This window comes from Thunnus thynnus, chromosome 2 (genome assembly GCF_963924715.1).
Source record: "Thunnus thynnus chromosome 2, fThuThy2.1, whole genome shotgun sequence".
NCBI lineage: Eukaryota > Metazoa > Chordata > Actinopteri > Scombriformes > Scombridae > Thunnus > Thunnus thynnus.
Genome location: NC_089518.1, coordinates 19,562,464 through 19,585,738, shown reverse-complemented (window position 1 = coordinate 19,585,738; position 23,275 = coordinate 19,562,464). Strand labels below are relative to the sequence as shown.

The window sequence follows — 23,275 nt, the reverse complement described above, 5'->3', positions numbered from 1 at the left end:
TTCAAAAGCAGCTGTTAGTACAGCTTCATCACTCTACAGTACTGAGAAACCAACATCACTGTCACCTGAGACACAAGAGGCACAAGATGGCTCAGGTGACCAAACCCCTGACATGTTAACTTCAACTTCTTCTATTACCAGTACATATTCTCTATTCAGCACTGAGGTACCATCAGCAATGTCGCTTAAAACAACAGAAAGTCTGGACACAGATGAGACTAGAATACCCTTACCCACAGGAGAACCATCAATTTCTCCCTTCTCTGATATGACTGTCACAAGCTCAGTACCAACGTCTTCAAGTTTGACTACTGATAAGTCAACTACTGATCTAGATATTGAGGATGAAGATATTAGCAGTGACCCAACAATGGTAGAGTCCATTCCCTCCTTCAGTGGATCAACCATGAAACCTGAAACATCATCATCATTCATTTACACTGACAAAGAGAGCTCTGGTGACCACACTTTAGATTTCACTGAAGAGTCATTTATTGTAGCAACCACTGTCTCTTCAGTGACCAGGACAGAGACATCAGGAGTGACAGAATCACATGAAACTGGGACAAGTGATACTTCAAAGGAAGATGTCACTACATCACCATCACTATATACTACTGAAAATCCACCATCTCTGTCACCTGAAACACAGGAGGTCTTTACCAGAGGTCATACTGAGGAGGGATTCATGACAGAGACAAGTTCTACTTTCCCAATAATAGAAAAAGAGAGTTCAGGTGAACAAACAACTGAGATGTCCAGCCCAGACACTGCAGTTCCTACAGCATCCTCATTGTTTAGCACTGAGAAGCCAACAACAATGCCAATCATGGAAACAGACACTCTCACTCCATCAGATGAAGATGGCTCAGGTGACCAAACCCCTGACATGTTCACTCCAATGACCTCTTCTGTCACAGGTACATCTTCCCTGTACAGCACTGAAAAACCAATGGCAACGTCACATGAAATAACAGAAAGTCTTGAAACAAAAATGCCATTAGTTTCAGGAGAACCATCAGTTTCTCCAGTATCTGACGTGACTGCAACAAGCTCGATAACAGGAACTCCAAGTTCGACATCTATTGTTTCTGATATTGAGAATAAAACTATTAGCACTGAAACTATGATGGTAACATCCATTCCTTCCTTCACTGGATTGACGATGACAGCTGAAACAGCATCATTCCTTATTACCACAGATATAGAAAGTTCTGGAGACAGCACTGCTGATTTCACTGAAGAGTTGATTATCACAGCAACTACTATCTCTTCAATGAGTACAGAGACACCAGCAGTGACAGCATCACATCCAACTGAAACAAGTGTTGCTTTAAAGCCAGCTATTACTGCAGCATCATCACTGTACAGTACTGAGAAACCAGCATTACTGTCACCTGAAACACAAGAGACTGTTAGCATGAGTCAGACAGAGAAAACCTCAGTTACACCACAGATAGATTCTACTTTCCCAGCAACAGATGAAGAGAGCTCAGGTGAACAAGCAACTGAGATTCCCAGCAAAGACACTTTAGCTCCTACAGCCTCCTCATTGTTTAGTACTGAGAAGCCAACAGCACTGCCAGATGAGGAGCAAGACAGTGCTGTCACAGATCAGACAGAAAGCCTCTCAGTACCTTCTTTTACTGATAAGACCAAGGAAAGCTCAGTTCCAACCCCAGCAGATGAAGATGGCTCAGGTGACCAAACCCAAGACATGTTTTCTCAGACCTCTTTTGTCACCGCTGCATCTTCTCTTTTCAGTACTGAGGCACCAACAGCAATGTCCCTTGTTATATCATCTACTGTTACAGAGTCCATTCCTTCTGTCAGTGGATCAACCATGAAACATGAATCAGCATCATTATCATTTGTCACTGCCTATGATACTGAAAGTTCTGGAGATAGCAGTGTTGAATTCACTGGAGAGTCATTAATTTCAGCAACCACTGTCTCCTCAATGTCTAGCACTGACACACCATCATTAATAACATCACATGAAACTGAAACAACTGATACTTCAAAGGCAGTTACTGCAGTGTCATCACTATACACTACTGAGAAACCATCATCACTGTCACCTGAAACAAAAGAGACTATTACCACCAGTGAGACTGAGACAAAGACAGCTACACAAGAAACACATTCTACTTTCCCAACAACAGATGAAGAGAGTTCAGGTGAACAAACAACTGAGATGTCCAGCAAAGCAACAGAGGCTCCTACATTTTCCTTGTTGTTTAGCACTGAGAAACCAACATCACTGTCACCTGAAACACAAGAGACCTTAACCACAGGTGAAACTGAGGAAGCATCCATAACACCAGAGACAAGTTCTTCTTTCTCAACAACAGATGAAGAGAGCTCAGGTGAACAAACAACTGAGATGTTCAGCAAAGACACTGCATCTCCTACAGCATCGTCATTGTTTAGCACAGAAAAAACAACAGCACTGCCAGTTGTGGATAAAGATACTGTTGTCACAGGTCCGACAGAACAGACCACAGGTCAGACTGAGGATGCATCAATAACACCAGAGACAAGTTCTGCTTTTCCAACAACCGATGAAGAGAGCTCAGGTGAAACAACAACTGAGATGTCCAGCAAAGACACTGTATCTCCAACAGCTTCCTCTTTGTTTAGCACAGAAAGAACAACAGCACTGCCAGCTGAGGAAAAAGACAGTGCTGTCACAGGTCAAACAGAGAGACCCTCAATAACTCCAATAACTGGCAAGACAGAGGAAGGTTCTGTTTTTACTCCAGGAGACAAAGATGGCTCAGGTGACCAAACCCCTGACATGTTTACTCCGACCTCTTCTGTTACAGGTACATATTCTCTGTTCAGCACTGAAGTACCATCAGCAATGTCACCTAAAACAACAGAAAGTCTGGATGCAGATGAGACTAGAATACCCTCACCCACAGGAGAACCATCAATTTCTCCCTTCTCTGATATGACTGTCACAAGCTCAGTGCCAACGTCTCCAAGTTTGACTACTGATAAGTCAACTACTGATCTAGATATTGAGGATGAAGATATTATTAGCAGTGAACCAACAATGGTAGAGTCCGTTCCCTCCTTCAGTGGATCAACCATGAAACCTGAAACATCATCATCATTCATTTACACTGACAAAGAGAGCTCTGGTGACCACACTTTAGATTTCACTGAAGAGTCATTTATTGAAGCAACCACTGTCTCCTCAGTGACCAGGACAGAGACTCCTGCTGTGACAGCATTGCGTGAAACTCAAACAAGTTATACTTCAAAAGCAGCTGTTAGTACAGCCTCATCACTGTACAGTACTGAGACACCAACATCAATGTCACCTGAGACACAAGAGGCCTTAGCCACAGGTCAAACTGAGGAAGCATCCATAACACCAGAGACAAGTTCTACTTTCCCAACAACAGATGAAGAGAGCTCAGGTGAACAAACAACTGAGATGTCCAGCAAAGACACTGCATATCCTACAGCTTCTTCATTGTTTAGCACAGAAAAAACAACAGTGCTGCCAGCTGAGGAACAAGACAGTGCTGTCACAGATCAGACAGAAAAACCCACAGTAACTCCAATAACTGGCACGACAGAGGAAGGTTCTGTTCTTACTCCAGGAAATGAAGATGGCTCAGGTGACCAAACAGCTGACATGCTCACGTCGACTTCTTCTGTCACAGGTACATCTTCCCTGTTAAGTACTGAGGTACCATCAGTGATGCCACCTGAAACAACAGAAAGTCTTGAAACAAAAATGACATTAGTTTCAGGAGAACCATCGGTTTCTCCAATATCTGATGTGACAGTAACAAGCTCAATCACAGTAACTCCAAGTTTGTCATCTGTCATATCAGCTACTGTTTCTGATATTGAGGATAAAGCTATAAGAACTGAAACGACGATGGTAACATCCATTCCTTCCATCAATGGATCAACAATGTCACCTGAAACAGCATCATTCCTCATTTCGACAGATATAGAAAGTTCTGGAGACAGCACTGCTGATTTCACTGAAGAGTTGATTATCACAGCAACTATCTCTTCAATGAGTACAGAGACACCAGCATTAACAGCATCACATCCAACTGAAACAAGTGTTGCTTCAAAGCCAGCTGTTACTGCAGGATCATCACTGTACAGTACTGAGAAACCAACATCACTGTCACCTGAAACACAAGAGACTGTTAGCATGAGTCAAACAGGGAAAACATCAGTTACACCACAGATAGATTCTACTTTCCCAGCAACAGATGAAGAGAGCTCAGGTGAACAAGCAACTGAGATTCCCAGCAAAGACACTTTAGCTCCTACAGCCTCCTCATTGTTTAGTACTGAGAAGCCAACAGCACTGCCAGATGAGGAGCAAGACAGTGCTGTCACAGATCAGACAGAAAGCTTCTCAGTACCTTCTTTTACTGATAAGACCAAGGAAAGCTCAGTTCCAACCCCAGCAGATGAAGATGGCTCAGGTGACCAAACCCAAGACATGTTTTCTCAGACCTCTTTTGTCACCGCTGCATCTTCTCTTTTCAGTACTGAGGCACCAACAGCAATGTCCCTTGTTATATCATCTACTGTTACAGAGTCCATTCCTTCTGTCAATGGATCAACCATGAAACATGAAACAGCATCATTATCATTTGTCACTGCCTATGATACTGAAAGTTCTGGAGATAGCAGTGTTGAATTCACTGGAGAGTCATTAATTTCAGCAACCACTGTCTCCTCAATGTCTAGCACTGACACACCATCATTAATAACATCACATGAAACTGAAACAACTGATACTTCAAAGGCAGTTACTGCAGTGTCATCACTATACACTACTGAGAAACCATCATCACTGTCACCTGAAACAAAAGAGACTATTACCACCAGTGAGACTGAGACAAAGACAGCTACACAAGAAACACATTCTACTTTCCCAACAACAGATGAAGAGAGCTCAGGTGAACAAACAACTGAGATGTCCAGCAAAGCAACAGAGGCTCCTACATTCTCCTTGTTGTTTAGCACTGAGAAACCAACATCACTGTCACCTGAAACACAAGAGACCTTAACCACAGGTGAAACTGAGGAAGCATCCATAACACCAGAGACAAGTTCTTCTTTCTCAACAACAGATGAAGAGAGCTCAGGTGAACAAACAACTGAGATGTTCAGCAAAGACACTGCATCTCCTACAGCATCGTCATTGTTTAGCACAGAAAAAACAACAGCACTGCCAGTTGTGGATAAAGATACTGTTGTCACAGGTCCGACAGAACAGACCACAGGTCAGACTGAGGATGCATCAATAACACCAGAGACAAGTTCTGCTTTTCCAACAACCGATGAAGAGAGCTCAGGTGAAACAACAACTGAGATGTCCAGCAAAGACACTGTATCTCCAACAGCTTCCTCTTTGTTTAGCACAGAAAGAACAACAGCACTGCCAGCTGAGGAAAAAGACAGTGCTGTCACAGGTCAAACAGAGAGACCCTCAATAACTCCAATAACTGGCAAGACAGAGGAAGGTTCTGTTTTTACTCCAGGAGACAAAGATGGCTCAGGTGACCAAACCCCTGACATGTTTACTCCGACCTCTTCTGTTACAGGTACATATTCTCTGTTCAGCACTGAAGTACCATCAGCAATGTCACCTAAAACAACAGAAAGTCTGGATGCAGATGAGACTAGAATACCCTCACCCACAGGAGAACCATCAATTTCTCCCTTCTCTGATATGACTGTCACAAGCTCAGTGCCAACATCTCCAAGTTTGACTACTGATAAGTCAACTACTGATCTAGATTTTGAGGATGAAGATATTATTAGCAGTGAACCAACAATGGTAGAGTCCGTTCCCTCCTTCAGTGGATCAACAATAAAACCTGAAACATCATCATCATTCATTTACACTGACAAAGAGAGCTCTGGTGACCACACTTTAGATTTCACTGAAGAGTCATTGATTGAAGCAACCACTACTGTCTCCTCAGTGACCAGGACAGAGACTCCTGCTGTGACAGCATCACATGAAACTCAAACAAGTTATACTTCAAAAGCAGCTGTTAGTACAGCTTCATCACTCTACAGTACTGAGAAACCAACATCACTGTCACCTGAGACACAAGAGGCCTTAGCCACAGGTCAAACTGAGGAAGCATCCATAACACCAGAGACAAGTTCTACTTTCTCAACAACAGATGAAGAAAGCTCAGGTGAACAAACAACTGAGATGTCCAGCAAAGACACTACATCTCCTACAGCTTCTTCATTGTTTAGCACAGAAAAAACAACAGTGCTGCCAGCTGAGGAGCAAGACAGTGCTGTCACAGATCAGACAGAAAAACCCACAGTAACTCCAATAACTGGCACGACAGAGGAAGGTTCTGTTCTTACTCCAGGAAATGAAGATGGCTCAGGTGACCAAACAGCTGACATGCTCACGTCGACTTCTTCTGTCACAGGTACATCTTCCCTGTTAAGTACTGAGGTACCATCAGTGATGCCACCTGAAACAACAGAAAGTCTTGAAACAAAAATGCCATTAGTTTCAGGAGAACCATCGGTTTCTCCAATATCTGATGTGACAGTAACAAGCTCAATCACAGTAACTCCAAGTTTGTCATCTGTCATATCAGCTACTGTTTCTGATATTGAGGATAAAGCTATAAGAACTGAAACGACGATGGTAACATCCATTCCTTCCATCAATGGATCAACAATGTCACCTGAAACAGCATCATTCCTCATTTCGACAGATATAGAAAGTTCTGGAGACAGCACTGCTGATTTCACTGAAGAGTTGATTATCACAGCAACTACTATCTCTTCAATGAGTACAGAGACACCAGCAGTGACAGCATCACATCCAACGGAAACAAGTGTTGCTTCAAAGCCAGCTGTTACTGCAGCATCATCACTGTACAGTACTGAGAAACCAACATCACGGTCACCTGAAACACAAGAGACTGTTAGCATGAGTCAAACAGAGAAAACATCAGTTACACCACAGATAGATTCTACTTTCCCAGCAACAGATGAAGGGAGCTCAGGTGAACAAACAACTGAGATTTCCAGCAAAGACACTTTAGCTCCTACAGCCTCCTCATTGTTTAGTACTGAGAAGCCAACAGCACTGCCAGATGAGGAGCAAGACAGTGCTGTCACAGATCAGACAGAAAGCCTCTCAGTACCTTCTTTTACTGATAAGACCAAGGAAAGCTCAGTTCCAACCCCAGTAGATGAAGATGGCTCAGGTGACCAAACCCAAGACATGTTTACTCAAACCTCTTTTGTCACAGCTGCATCTTCTCTGTTCAGTACTGAGGCACCAACAGCAGTGTCACCTGTTATATCATCTACTGTTACAGAGTCCATTCCTTCTGTCAGTGGATCAACCATGAAACCTGAATCAGCATCATTATCATTTGTCACTACTACTGATACTGAAAGTTCCGGAGATAGCAGTGTTGACTTCACTGGAGAGTCATTAATTTCAGCAACCACTGTCTCCTCAATGTCTAGCACTGACACACCATCACTAATAACATCACATGAAACTGAAACAACTGATACTTCAAAGGCAGTTACTGCAGTGTCATCACTCTACACTACTGAGAAACCATCATCACTGTCACCTGAAACAAAAGAGACTATTACCACCAGTGAGACTGAGACAAAGACAGCTACACAAGAAACACATTCTACTTTCCCAACAACAGATGAAGAGAGCTCAGGTGAACAAACAACTGAGATGTCCAGCAAAGCAACAGAGGCTCCTACATTCTCCTTGTTGTTTAGCACTGAGAAGCCAACAGCATTGCCTGTTGAAGAACAGGAAAGTATGGCCACAGATCAGACAGAAAAGCTCTCAGTTTCTACCATACCAGATAGGACAGAGGAAAGCTCTGTTCAAACTCCAACAGATGATGATGGCTCAGGTGACCAAACCCCTGATATGTTCACTCCGACCTCTTCTGTCACAGCTACATCTTCTCTCTACAGCACGGAGACACCAACAGCAATGTCACCTGAAGCAACAGAAAGTGATGCGGCAATCCAGACCATGATGCCTTCACAGTCAAGTAAACCAGCAGTTTTTCCTGTTTCTGTTATGACAGTGACAAGCTCAATAACAGAGTCTTCAAGCTTGGCCTCTGCTTTGCCATCCACTTTTCCATACACTGAAGATGAGGATGATATTAGCAGGCAGCCATCACTCATTGGCTCACCCATTACTTCTGTCAGTGGATCAACCATGAAACCTGAAACAGCGTCATTCCTCATTACCACAGATATTGAAGGTTCTGGAGACAGCACTGCTGATTTCACTGAAGAGTCGATTATCACAGCCACTACTTTCTCTTCAGTGTTGAGTACAGAGACACCAGCAGTGACAGCATCACGCCAAACTGAAACAAGTGATACTTCAAAGCTAGCTGTTACTGCAGCATCATCACACTACAGTACTGAGAACCCAACATCAGTGTCACGTGAAACACAAGAGGCTGTTACCACAAGTCACACAGAGAAAGCATCGGCTACTTCAGAGACAAAGTCTGTTGTATCATCCACAGATGACAAAAGTCTCACTTATATTTCCACCAAAGAGCCAGTCACTGTTGTAACTGTTTCTGTCTTCAGAACTGAGAAACCAACATCAGAGTCAGTTGAAACATTAGAAACTGCTACCACAATTCAGTCTGAAATTTCTACCGACACTTCTAATCAAACAGAAGGCTCTACTTTTACTGCTACTGGTGAGTCCCAGACTTCTCCTGTAACTCATACATCCCTTCTTAGCACAGAGAAACCTGCAATTACAACAACATTGTATAAAACTGAAGCTGACAAAAGTTTATGGACAACTGTAACTACAGATGTGGAAGGTTCAGGTGACCAGACCACAGATATTTTGGCATCTTCTATCCCAAGCATAGATTCTCTTAGTGCCACATCATCTGTACTTCTGAGTCAGGATTTGGATCACAGAATAACAACAGAGTCTACGTTTGTTAAGTCTGTTCCCTCCACACTAACTCCTATGGTTGAAGACCATGAGATGAGTACAGTCATCTCTTCTATGGATGCAGAAAGTTCAGGAGATAAGGTGACACATATTACAACCAGTGGAATAATTTACACAACTGGAGCACCACTGTCCAGCACTCATCACAAATTATCATCTACTATGGTGTCACTCACTGATCTCTCCAGCCAGTCCACAATGGCAGGAACCACTGCTACCCCACCTCTGCAATCAAAATCAGACATTACAATCACACAACAAACTCAAAAGCTATTTAGCACAGAAAAACCATCAGCCATCCCGTTCATCAATGAATTTGAGACAAGTTCTGCAATCATGTTGACAGAAGAAGACAGTTCACCTGGGCAAACAACTGAAATTTTAACAGAAGCATCATCCACCCATTTTTTGTTGCCGACTGCAGACCAAACAGTTAAACCAAGTAGCCACTCAGCTATAGTGATTGGCAGCTCACAGGAAACAGCTACTGCATCTCCAAGCTCCATAAGGCCCTCCATTCCAATCATTGATGACACTGTATTTATTGATCAAACCCCTGACTTTGCCACCAAAATCACTGGCAAAACACCAAGCACCTCAATGTTCAGCACAGAAAAACCAGCAGTAACAACAGCATCAAATGCAACTGGAACAAGTGATAGCGCAGAAGCCTCTCTTATTACAGATTCTTCACTGTATAGTACTAAGACACCAATTTCACCTGACACAGAAAAGAGCACAGAAAAGCACACAGTAACTCCAGAAACAGCATTTGTGATTACATCTACCACCGAGGAGAGCACTGGAAGTCAAACTCCTGATAATATATTCACCAAGGAGCCTCCATCTCCTCCCTCTGATGTCTCATTATCTTCTGTGTTCAGCACAGAGAAACCTGTGATGACAACTGTTTCACATGCCAGTGCAGCAGTTCAAAGTTCAACAGCAGATGTTACAGCAACAGATGTTGAAGAGGGCTCTTGGGACCAGACCCCTGACAAGTTAGCTCCAACTTCTGCTGTGACAGCTTCTTCTGTTGTCAGCACAGAGTCCCCAAGTTCCACGTCCTCAGTACAGCCAGATGAGGAAATGGACAGCATCAGCACAGATGTTAAAATAGTTGAATCCTTACCTACCTTTGTGAGAACAACTGTCAAGCCTGCCAGCACTGCTTTTACCACAGACTCAAGGTCGATATTCATCGATGAAGAGGGTTCAGCTGATGTTGACACTCATCCAGTTTCTTCCATGTTCAGTACAGAAACACCAGCAGCAAAGTTTGCAGACACAATTAAGAGCACTGCAACAGATGAAGCATCAGTTTCTCCCACAGAGGTTCATATAAAAGAAACGGCAAGCAGAGCTTCCATAGTGTCTTCGATGTTTAGCACAGAGAAGCCATTGCTGACAACAGCATCACCTGAAACTCAAACAAGTGGCGTCTTAAAATCCCATGTAACCCTTACTTCTTCTATCTACAGCAGTGACAAACCAACATCTCGACCACCAACTGCCTCCAGTGAATCTCAAAGCAAATTGCCTATCTCTGTAGTCACAGATGAAAGTCAGATATATGAGACTCTGAGCACATCACGCCCTGGTTTCGAATCATCAACCCAATCCTCATCACAATTCATAACAGAGAAGTCTACAGATGCTACCAAATTTTCTGTCTCCTCCAGCACAGCTACAACAATTGAGGCAATGACATCAGTGTCTGAGTCAGGAAGTGGTGATTTTACTGAAGCAGAGAGCTCGGGAGATGACACATCTCTATCCACAGATGAAACTCCCCTAGAAACAACAAAAGCTGCTGAGCAATCCATTGTGGAAAAAACCCTAGCAACAACCACATTTACACCATCACTCACATCCACATTTGTTGAGAAAGAAAGTTCAAGTGATAGAGAATTTACAACTGTTACAACAAGTCCCTATACACTTGAAACTTCTCAACCTATGGCAATCCCTAGTGTCACTGCATTTACCTCAAAGGAAACCTCTCCTTACATTGATATGGAGAGTTCTGGTGGCTCACCTGAGGAGGATGATTTGGAACCAAGTATTGATGGATCTGGTGCAGAGATAACTGAGACTACTACAAAACCCCAGGATGAATTCACTGTGGCCACAGATGAGACTGAAATAGCTGAGACTGAGAGCACATCTGACATGTCGACTCAGTCCAACACACAGTTTACCAAGGAGTTTGTTTCACCAACCCAATCTCCACACATAACAAGCACTGAGATTTACATCACTGAGCAGGGAAGTGGGGTCTTCACCGATGACTCTACAGTTGAGGATGAGGGATCAGGTACTGAAATCTTCGACAGGTCAGCTACATCTGTACCAACCACAAGATCTCCAGTGATGTCCACTACTGTAGCAGCAACAAAACAAATCACTTTGTCATCCAGTACTGTTGCTGTCTCTGAGCAGAGCTCAAGTGACCAAACAACAGTTAAGTCCAGTGATGATTTTATTACACAAGAACCTACTAGCACTGCAGCTTCTTCTCTTTACAGCACTGAGAAGCCAACAACAATGTCTCCTGAAATGCAGGGAAGTGGGGTCTCCACAGATGACTCCACAGTAGAGGATGAGGGCTCAGGTACTGAAATTTTTGACAGGTCATCTACATCTGTACCAATCACAAGATCTCCAGTGATGTCCACTACTGTAGCAGCAACAAAACAAACCACTTTGCCATCCAATACTGTTGCTGTCTCTGAGCAGAGCTCAAGTGACCAAACAACAGTTAAGTCCAGTGACGATGTTATTACGCAAGAACCTACTAGCACTGTAGCTTCTTCTCTTTACAGCACTGAGAAGCCAACAACAATGTCTCCTGTAATACACATTTCAGCTTCCTCCTCCACAGGAGTAACTGACAGGCCAGCAGGGTCAACTATGAGTAGTACTGCTCCTGCAGCAGGTACAGGCTCAGTGTATACAGAAGAGGATGGTTCAGGTGACCATACCACTGATGTGCTTATTAAAGTAGATTCAACAGTGTCTTCAGTGTTCAACACAAAGGAGCCAACAGTAACAGCAGCATCTCATGAAAGTGCATCTACTGATAGCACAAAGATTACAGCCTCTTCCTTGTTCAGCACAGAGAAACCCCAAATGACAACAGCATCACATGAAAGTGGAACATCTGATATTCCAAAATCTGATGAATCAACACCAAGTCCAGCTTTTACTTTGACAGAGGGAGAGAGATCTGGTGACCAAACCATAGAGATGTTCACCTCAAAGCCATCAGTGATGGAGAGCATCACATTTGGAGAAGCAACAGGTGAAACCGAAACTTTTGTTTCAGTCACATCAACCACTGAGGAGCAGGTTTCCTCACAGGAGGGTGAAATTTCTCCAGATACAGAAACCCCCATCTCATCTGAAAGGATAGAGCCTCCAGTTTATAGCACTAGTAAAGACGACATTATTGTAGCTGAGCACACAACACAATCCTATACAACTATGTCCCCCCATACAACTGGAAGCTCAATTAGTGATCACAGTACAAGAGACTTCACCACAGTAAGCTCCAGCAGTAAATATAAGCAAGATGGATTCACACCTATGTCTACCCCTATTCCCTCCATTATATATCATAGCGTTACAGACCAACAGGTTGTGATCATTACTCCCAGTAGCAGCCAAGCCAAGACTGACCTAACAGAACAAACACCTACCATGGTCCTCCATGTGTCCAAACCGTCAACCAGCACAACCATCATATTTACAGAGGATGTAAAAAATGAAGACGAGCTGTTCTCTGCAGTTACAGACAGTGTCAGGGAAAGCAGTCCAACTCCTGAGCTTATCACCAAAGACAATACTATCATTGATGCAGATACTATCTCCATAGTTCCCTCTTCTCCATTCTACCCAGCCATTCAGACAGAGGAAGCTGGAGGTGTCACAGCAGTTACAATGTCACAGAATTTGCTGGTGACAGAAGAACCAGAGGGCTCAGGGACCGATAGTGCCACCTTCTTCACTCCTACACCAGTAACTTTACATGCATCACCAGCCACTGATTCATTAGCCTCAACATCTTCTGAATATTCACTGTCCACTTCAAAATCATCACCTGTGGATGGTGTTTCTAGTATTGAGACATCCAGTGACGAGACAGTCACATCATCACCACAGGCCACCTCAGCTACAACTGTATCCACAAAGTCAAGCTCAGAAGATACATATGATTTAACTACACCACATACAGTTTTCCCTGTTGATGCTCATACCACATCAGTTCCCGAGCTGGTGGAGAATTTATCAAGCGAGGACACTGCTGATAATGTTACTGAGTCTGTGACTGAGATTGCCACCTCCTCATCTTTGCCTTCTCAAATTTTAACTGAAACATCAGACACAAGCTCAGCCACCCCAGTGGCTAGTGAGGAGTATATGGTCAGCACAGTTGAAAAAGAAAAATCTACAACTTCACCCACAGCCATCACAGCCACAAGTCATGACATGACAGATGAAACCTTGAATTCATTGACTTCCACACAAACCAGTGTACCTTCGGTCACTGCCACACCACACACATCAGTGTCCACTGAACCTGGCACAGTGAAACCAACCAGTAAAGCATTTTATGACGAATCATCAGGTGATGATGACTCTGACGAAGGCTCTGCAGTGGAAACCTCCACTTTGAGCTCTGAAACTACCACAGAGACAACGTCAGCACACTCTGTGAATGGATGGTCAGCATTTGAAAAACCAGTGACATCTGCAGCTTCTTCGCTGTTCAGCACTGAGAAACCAACAATTTCCCCTGGCACAGATGATAAGGACAAAGAGATTTCAGGTGACCAAACCCCAATGTCACCAACCTCACCTGGAACTGCCACAGGAGAGGATGTAAACCCACCAACAAGTGCTTCCTCGTCTTTTGATAGTACAGTGAAACCAACCGTCACTTTTCTGCCTGATGTTACTGACATTGTCACCTCAAGTGACCACAAGATGACAGCTTCAACAGTGAAGGCCAAACCAGAAACACTTTCAGTTGCTTCACCTGAACCTGGCACTGGGGAGTCTGAAATATCACATGCTGCTTCCAATCTTTATAGCACTAAGAAGCCAACTGTCACACCATCTCCTGATGTTACTGATAAGGATAAATCAGGTGATCACACAGAGCCTGTGACACAGACAGCTGCTTCTCTGCACAGTACAATGACAATGGACCAAATGCTATCCACAACAACATTATCTCCATCCCACAGCACTGAGACATCGTCTATGGGAAGTATAACTGATCTTGCAGGTATGGAAGGTTCTGGTGATGAGATCTCAGGTGCCACAACTGCATCACCGAAGACAGTAACATCTGAGAGTGAAAAGAGTGTAGCCAGTCCAGTATCCCCTCTGTTCAGTACAGAGAAACCCACCACCATGACCCAAGAGGATGAAACTCAAACAAATGAGATTACCACAGAGGTAGAGAAAGTCCCATTGTCAGAAGCAGTTCCACCCCCTACCGATGGAGCAACAATCACATCACATGAAGAGAGCACAAAGGACCACATAATGTATTCATCTACAAAAGAACCAGTTTCTACATCCACAGTGTCTAGCACTTCAAAGCCAGATGTAATTGTTCAGTTTGTCACCACTTTTGTCCCAGAACCAGATCCAACACCACCTGAGGGGTCCTTCCAACAGGCCAGGTCTGAGATCACGTTCACTCATCATCCCCACACTGACATCTACTCTGACAAAACTGTGTTGGCCACAACCAGCCCAATGATGCCAAGTGAGGAGTCAAGCCAGCACGTTGAACATAGTGTTTTAATCCCACAAGCTGGAGTTACAACCACATCAGTGGAAGATAAGACTGAAGCACCAAGTCAAGTACCTATAACCAAAGAAGATTCAACTGAGGGTGAAGGCAGTGCTGACAGAGACAGCAAAGTTCAAGAAACATCTACTGATGTTACAATAACGTCACCTCCTACACATGAGCCTGCTGGGGATGAATCTACTACTCAGAAACTGGAAACTGAAAAATCTGCAAAACCTGAAGAAGAAACTGCAGCTGTTGAGATGGTATCTTCTACAGACTCAAGCTCAGTGCAAACATCTGCAGAAGGTTCAAATGAACAAAGCCTAGATGAAACAACTTCCTCACCGCAAACAAAAAAGACTCCAGCAAGCACACATCAACCTACTGTTCATGCACATGCTACAGAAATCTCTGCACACTCTGAGACTAAAGTAGTGGTCACCACAATGCCAGCTGAACATATTTCCTTTGAACCTACTTCAGATGTCCTTTCAGCATCAGCACCATCACAGCCTGATGTTATGGTCCAGTTTGTGCCAACATTTTCCCCTCGACAAGACCCAACAGCTTCCCACCAATCATTGGAACAAGCCGGGCCAGAGATTGCACTAACGCATCGCCCTCACACTGATCTTTTTCCTCAAGATGTAACACTGAACTCAACCAGCCCTATGTCTGCAAGTTATGAAACAAGCCAGATTACATCAACGACTGTCCTTGCCACTGCTGCTTCCGTGGCTGAAGCTGCATCTGCCTCAGGAGAAGGTGAGACAGTTGAACCCGCTGTTGAACAGGTTTCAAGAGGTGGAAAGACTGAACCATCTCCAGAGACAGATGTACAAATAACACCTTCTCCTGATGGAAGCACAAGTGAAGCACAAAGCCAGCCAGTGTTGGTTGCATCAGTAGCCCCCACTCCATCTTTCTCTGACAGAGATGAGCAAGTGGACAGTGATATACCTGCACCTGCACCTCCACCTGTCATTAGAAGAGAGCCACCAATAAAAGGGGAGAACACAACTGCCCTACGTGAAACCGGACTCGATTTGGGGAACACTATTGTTGGCGAGGCGGTTGAAATTCCAGGTATGTTTCAAATGGCTTTCATTGGAATAGAACAAAATGTGTAAGCTCAGAATGAATTTCAGTTTAACACAATTTTACTTTTATTTCTTTTCTTAACAGGACTTAACTCATGTGCAGAGAACATTTGTCTGAATGGAGGATCTTGTTACAAGACTGGCAGCATTCTTACATGTAGCTGTGCTCCTGGTTACAGCGGTGATCACTGTGAAACAGGTAGAATACTGTCTGTCAAGAATTCCTCTAATCATATCTCACAGCCTTAACTTTCACCCAAGAAACATCATTTAAAGTGTTTAGAGACTAGGATTTTTTTTTGGATGTCTTCTATAATTCATTGTCTTTGTCTTATGTAGATATTGATGAGTGCCAATCAAACCCTTGCCGCAATGGAGGTACATGTGTTGATGGGCTGGCTTCCTTCACTTGTGTGTGCCTCCCTAGCTACTCTGGGCTATACTGTGAGGAGGGTAAGTTAGTGTTTCATTTGATGGATTCTCTCCCTGACCGCCCTCTGAGTATTCAGTTTTAGATTAATAAAAGCTTTTCATTTCCTTACTGTTTTAACTGCTTCCAATCATCCATCTTAACAGTCTAGACTCTGCTTAAATTATCTGACCTGATAGAATAAACAATTGTAATATTATGGGCAGGTCTATCATTTGATAATGTATTTAGACACTTATTGTAATCAATCACCGGAGTCTCTGGGAAGTAAACCAGAAAAAAAAATAGACATTCAAATTTCAGACAGAAATACAGTTTAATTTAGCTGCATGAAGCAGAGTATTGTCTTCAGGTTTCTCCCAGACATTAGCTGAGTCATAAACACCATCTTTATCTCATCAACACAATCACTTTTTGCAGTCTCTTTTTATTGTTGCCTGAAGTTCCATTGTATGTGATAATACCCAGGTTACCTCAAGCACCCTCCAGCTTTATTTTCCACCTGTTTCAGATACACAGATGTCAACCCATTTTTAGTATACTCTATTTCAGACATCTGGTTCTTGTGGTATACACTGAAGGTATGCTAGACTTCAAGCTAATCTACACAAGGCATTTCTGAAATAGAATAGATTAACTTATACTGAAGTTCCCATTCCTCACATTTTTACTTTATTTTCCCAGTTGCACCCTACTTTCATCTGTCTACACCCTAAATTTTGTCAGGATCACTCATCAATGAATCACACTCAGATTGTGTATTCAGACGCAGCTGCTGTCGTAGAAAGCCTTGCCAGGAGAAAGGGTGTAAAAGTAACTGGACGAGGAACAACCCAGGGAAAGATTCTGTCTCTGTTTTTGTCTGTTAGTGTCCTTAAGCTGGATAGAGGATTGGAGGGACAAATAGACAGTAAACTAAGTTGTTGCGGTATATGTTTGGACACACACAGTGCGTACACACACCATCAGTAGGGTAAAGATGAGGGTGTTATCATCATGTCACTGGGGAAACCTCCAATCTTTGTTCAAATAATGCAGAATGCATATCCTTTTAAAACTCATCACTCAAGTTTCAGGGTTTGACACAAATTTGATGTGTTAAAGACTGCATGGGTCATTCTCCATTCCTTTACTTATGAGTCTAACTATAATTCTGAATCTTAATTTAGTTTAACTCTTTGGTTTTTCATCTATGATACCTGTGAAGTACTTTCAGAAGAGGCACCTGCTTCAGCACCATAATAACACCTTTTCCAGTTAGGTGATAACTGGCTCTTTAATTGGACTCCTTTTTGTTTTGCCTCCTTGTCCTCTTATAGTGCTGATGTTAGGAGCTGTATTAACCCATCACATTGTTCCCCTTTCATCTTGATTAGAGACAGTAGTTGCAGATAACAGCAGGCCTCAAGAGGTGGTATACTCAGGTGTTAAGAGTAGACACAGTACATTAGATGTTGTCATGAATTTTAATGTAGTGAGGTTAATAGATGCATGGATAGAAGCAACTGCATAATGTGTGAAAATGTTAATGCATTTCATGTCTTTTGATCTGTTGAAAATCTGTCAATTTTCCTGCCTCATTCCCTCTTGCTTTCTCTCCCATTAGATACGGAAACATGTGACTATGGCTGGCATAAGTTCCAGGGCCACTGCTACAAGTTCTTCCCCCACAGAAGGAACTGGGACACAGCAGAGAGAGAGTGTCGCATACAGGGTGCTCACCTCACCAGTATCATCTCCCACGAGGAGCAACAGTTTGTCAACCGTAAGTTAAAGATTATAGTTGTAGATAACTGATAATCAGTAAAGGAACATATTCAAGTCCCGCTCTTTAAAATCTGCATAAGATTTAAACAGTACAAGTTCTCCTTTAAAGCAACACCAAATACACAAATGTAGTTGCAAATGCAGGAAACCTGATTCAGGCATCAAAAATGCCATTGCTATCTCTGTTTCCTCTTTGATTTCTGTAACTGAACAGTCCTAATAAGGACATATGGCAACAGTGAAATGTAATCTGCTGTGTTTCACTCTACCCTGTATGGCAGGTCTTGGACAGGACTACCAGTGGATCGGCCTGAATGATAAGATGTTTGACAGCGACTTCCGCTGGACTGATGGCAGCCCTGTGGTAAGATAGGTTGCTTTCTCACATATTTTTTTCTCAACAAACATGGCACAGAGACAGTGTAAATATTTGGAAGTGATGCCGATGACAGATACAGTCATTAAGGGTGAGCCAGTCTTTTTCAGGGGCTGTGGTGATTTTCTCATGACGCACTCTCCTCTGCCTCATATCGCTACACCCTGGTGGGTGACTGTTCTGGTAATAAATCTGATGTAGAGTATGGCGCCACTGAATACTTTTACTCACTGTGAGACCAGCGCTTGAAAATCAATTGCTGCAGCAATGCAGGAAGATGACAATCCAATTTAAAAAATGGAGCAAGGGAGAGAAATGCACACTGTTCATAAATGCAGTGTATATAAAGCAGCACACAAGTGGGAGCGTGTTTGCTGTAGTGGCTGAAGCTGTTGAAGATCCCCCTCACTAGACAGGAAAGTGGCTAATTACTATGAGCATCCGTGTTGTACAGACTGATGTCCTCACTTCAAAGATAATCCTCCAGGACCAGAGATAGGGGAAGCATTGAGACAGCCTGGGGGTTAAAAGATAAGCAAAGGATGGCTATGGAGACCCTTGCTTAGCTGAGAGATTGAAGGGAGATGAAGGTGTGAGTGACACTGTGTATGGGGAGCCTGGCAGGCGTAGACAGGTATGGTCCCTCTTCAACCCCCACATGCATCAGGAGGCCTGGGCCAACAGGCAGCCACTCGGGGGAAAGGCCACCAGGCAGGCAGACACACAGATGGGCAGCACCTGTGTCTGGCTGCAGAAAGAGAAAAAAATGACTAGAAGCTTTCCGGGGGGTCTGGGTGGGTGGTCTGCCCCAGTGGATTTAAATATAATAAATAAGACTACCTTTAAACAATTTTGAAATATTTACATTTGGAAAATTTAAAGAAAGTCGATTAATATTAACAGAAGGGCACCCAAACACCCTAGCTGGAGTATCTTTGGTTGTGTGTGTGTGTGTGTGTGAGTGTGTGTGGGTGATCAAAGTTTGTTTGATTATTTTGAGGAGGATGCAGGCCTGCTGTGCAGATGATGAGTAACCCATTTGTTAACTTGAAGTGAGCTGAACAGGAAGTCGGTGTGTGTTTGTTAACCATAATGACAGAGTAGCAGAGCCCCAGGGCATGATTGGTAGAGTGGGGGGTCATGACTTTGAAGAGACTGTTTGAACCTAGAATGTGCTGAAAGACTGCAGGTAGCATCACTTGCATGCTGAATGCCCCACAGCACTACAGCTGTGTGTATACTGTATAAATGTGTACATGAATGTACTATATAAATGTGCATCCATGGAATTTTGTGCCTGCACATGCAATGCCAAGTATGCAGACTGTGTGATGTAATAATATAGCACTTAGGTTTGTCAATTATCACACAGCCCTTTAGTCTCAAGCATGCCTGTAACATGGATAACAATCATGCCAAGTATATAAAGTCACATCAGTGTGTGATTTGATTCATCATCTTCATATAAATGCACTGGACTACACTGTGTTTCAGAAACCTGTTTTTGGTTATATTGTGGCTTAGTGTATAATTTGCAGCACAGTAATGAAACTAACAAATATCCGAACATTTGTAAGCCAATTTTTTTTTTTTTTTACATGTGTTGGTGTTTCTTTTGTTAGTTAAAGGGAGCATGTTAGGGTCCCTCATAGCTGAATCATGATGAGGTCACTAAATTGCTGAGCTCAGGTTAGCTCATAGAAACATACAGTTTCCTCCTCCGCTTCCTCTTGTGGCCATTAATAAAATCACAGGCAGTCAATGGAGATGGGGAAACTGCTGCTGCAACAGCACAGGATCCCTGGTTTTGGGATCACTTCTGAAGGAGATAGGTGGTATTAACAGTCTTCAGTGTAATGCTGTGCTGGCTGACTAAATATACATACTGCAGTAGATTACTACTGCTCCTAAAATATGTTATGATGATAAAAAAAAATATTAAAATAAAAGTAACAATATCTTTGTAGGGTTATAATTAACATGATTTATGACATGTTTTTTGAGATAAATTGAAGAAAAGGTCCTTTAAAGGACACAAAACCATAAGGTCTTACTCTTCATGCTCTGCTCTTATTGCAGCAATATGAAAACTGGAGGCCCAACCAGCCTGACAGCTTCTTCTCATCTGGTGAGGACTGTGTGGTGATGATCTGGCATGAGGATGGCCAGTGGAATGACGTTCCTTGCAACTACCACCTCACCTTCACTTGCAAGAAGGGCACAGGTAAAGATACAAAAGACACTTACCTGGTTTACTGTTGTATCATCATGTAACTGGTTGGAATTGAAAGATTAAGTCTTGTTCAGAAAGAAAGAAACTTATGAGATGACTTGTAGAATCATGCATAACTTTGAGGAGAAAATCTCTAGGTACAACTCCTCACTTTAATGTTATTGTCTCTTCTGTTCCTTAGTGGCGTGTAGCCAGCCCCCTCTGGTGGAGAATGCATACACCTTTGGTAAGAAGCGAGAGAGGTATGAGATCAACTCACTGGTGAGGTACCAGTGCCGCACAGGCTTTATTCAGAGGCATGTCCCAACTATCCGTTGTCGTGGGGATGGACGGTGGGATATCCCTAAAATCAACTGCATGAACCGTAAGTATAGCAAGTATTGCTCTGAGAGGATATACATTGCTCTGGGTGTCTAGCCACTGTGTAAGACACCATCACTGTTTTAGGGCTAATTTATCACTTTTCTCTGACAGCATCGAATTATCAAAGGACCTTCATTAGAAGACATCAGCACAATAGTCTCTACAGCATCAACAACTTCAAGCAATGGCCAAATGAGGCCTTCCGCTTTCACCATCAGCGCTCCAGGGGCAGGAGAGACAGGACTGAGCATAAGAGGAAGAGACAGTGATTGCCATGTACTGTAACATGGCACAACTTCCCCTGAGACGAGAACACATGTCTGTCACTTGTGTGGAAAGAGGAAAAAGATTCTCAAAGGAAAAGCACAAGAGAAAACTCATCAAAGAAACCAAGTGGATAACCTGCAGTTTTCTTGCATTTTGGATGACGATGGAATCTTGACTGAAGTGCCTTTTAAAGAGATGTTGATACATGACTTTTCTTATCAAGGGGCACTGTTTTTTAGCAACGCCAATGTGGATAAAATACTTTCAGCTGGCTACTGGAAAAGCAAAAAAGTACACCCATCATTTTTTTTAATTTCAGAAGTGTTTTCTTTGCCATTAGGTTATCAAATAATACCTTCATGACTGTTGTCTAATACCTTTGTACACCGACTGTGCTATTTAAAATCACCCTAAGTGTTCCTTATTCATAGAAAAAAGCTGTTGAGAAATTATAGCGCTTATGTTATGTAAAGGAATTCATTATGTTGTCGTGCTGTTTTAAGCTGGACTTCATTTTAATGAACATGCATATATATGCATATACATATATTGAAGTCCTCAAATTTTAACTATGTTTATTCTATGTCAAGAGATTCAAGTTTGGCTTCTCATAACACAAATGGAGAAATCAGTGGCAATGACCCGATCATGCAAAGGACTCGTAGTTTATTTTAGCAGAATATCATATCACATACATAGAACTGTAAACCCTTTTATAAAGAATCTTTCACTACTCTTAAAACTTTAATCAGCAGAGGCACAAATGCTATTGTGAAATATGGTTTCATAGCATTGATAATAGTAATGAATCAGATTCCATATTAACGATATGTGCAAGTCTGGGGAAATTTCACCAAATTACTCATTTAACTGCTGGAGACCTTCTTTGTGGTGGCAGCTTTCAATGTACTAAATTACCACCTTTCATGAGCTCCAGCCTTCACTGGATGTCATTGATGTCTTGTCAAAATAAATGTTTATAGAGAGATTTCTATGGAGAGAATTTTTAAAGACTTACTGATGTTTTTTACATATGATACCTTGCATTCTAATATGAGAGATTGCTCTCTAAGTACGGTACGTATCGATAAAGCCTTTGTCCATCAACTATTTTAAAATGAAAGAAGGGAAGTGTGGCTCAAGCAGCCTGTGTTTTCTGCTCAAATGTTTTTAGTGCATATCTTACAGTTTGTTGCTACAGTATGTTTACAATAACAGTAATGCTTTTCATAGCCTGATTACACACCAAACAGTCTTTATCTGTTGCTGCTGAGCTGTAGCTTGTGGTAGTTCTCTAGGACCTGCTTTTCTTCTGCACACTTACCCTTTCTGTCATTGTGGTCAATTGAAATCAGCCATTGAGAGAATGTATTTTGTGAAACACTCAAAGACTTGAACATAACGGCTGTTTAAGCAGAGATGTGTATAATTTATTTTCAAGCTGCTCTTGATCTCCATAATTGTTTTATAGCCACATGTAAAATATGATGCTGTCATCTGGCCCAGCAGTGCTCTTCATATATTTTATTGTATGTTCAACAGGAGCCACAATCACAGACAGTTTAAATGGAATGCATTGAAGATGAAATATTACTTAACAATATGATGGATTTATATGTTTTTTGTTTTTTTTTTCTTTTTTACATCTTTAATGCCAGCAGTGGACCAAAGAATATGGAGGGCCCCTTTGGCTGCAATATTGTTGTTCTGTAACATTAACAAAATATTTTTACATGTGGATGCATTTTTTAATGGAAACATGTTTTTGTTTTGTCTGCCTGTGAATGTCTGTGTGTTTGTTTCAGCCTTAATGTGCACATAATATCATTTTATATTTATAACATTCGTTTCTTATTTTACAATGTGAATGTCTGGGATGTTTGTGAATTTTTTGAAGAGATCAAACTGTTT

General features: G+C 42.4%; 1 protein-coding gene across 2 annotated transcripts in view; it reads left to right on the top strand.

Annotated features, from left to right (window-relative positions):
• LOC137195621 (brevican core protein-like) overlaps positions 1-22,467 on the top strand; it is a 43,373-nt gene extending 20,906 nt beyond the window's left edge. The window contains exons 1-8 of one of the 2 annotated variants that reach the window (XM_067608138.1): positions 307-15,914; positions 16,014-16,127; positions 16,268-16,381; positions 17,965-18,123; positions 18,407-18,489; positions 20,581-20,725; positions 20,916-21,098; positions 21,209-22,467. In XM_067608138.1, coding sequence (XP_067464239.1) covers positions 371-15,914; positions 16,014-16,127; positions 16,268-16,381; positions 17,965-18,123; positions 18,407-18,489; positions 20,581-20,725; positions 20,916-21,098; positions 21,209-21,366 — 16,500 coding nt within the window. In that variant the 5' untranslated portion in view covers positions 307-370 and the 3' untranslated portion in view covers positions 21,367-22,467. Of the gene's footprint in view, positions 1-306; positions 15,915-16,013; positions 16,128-16,267; positions 16,382-17,964; positions 18,124-18,406; positions 18,490-20,580; positions 20,726-20,915; positions 21,099-21,208 lie in introns of those variants that run through there. The other variant, XM_067608146.1, reaches the window with a different exon arrangement.
• The last annotated feature ends 808 nt before the right edge of the window (positions 22,468-23,275 follow it).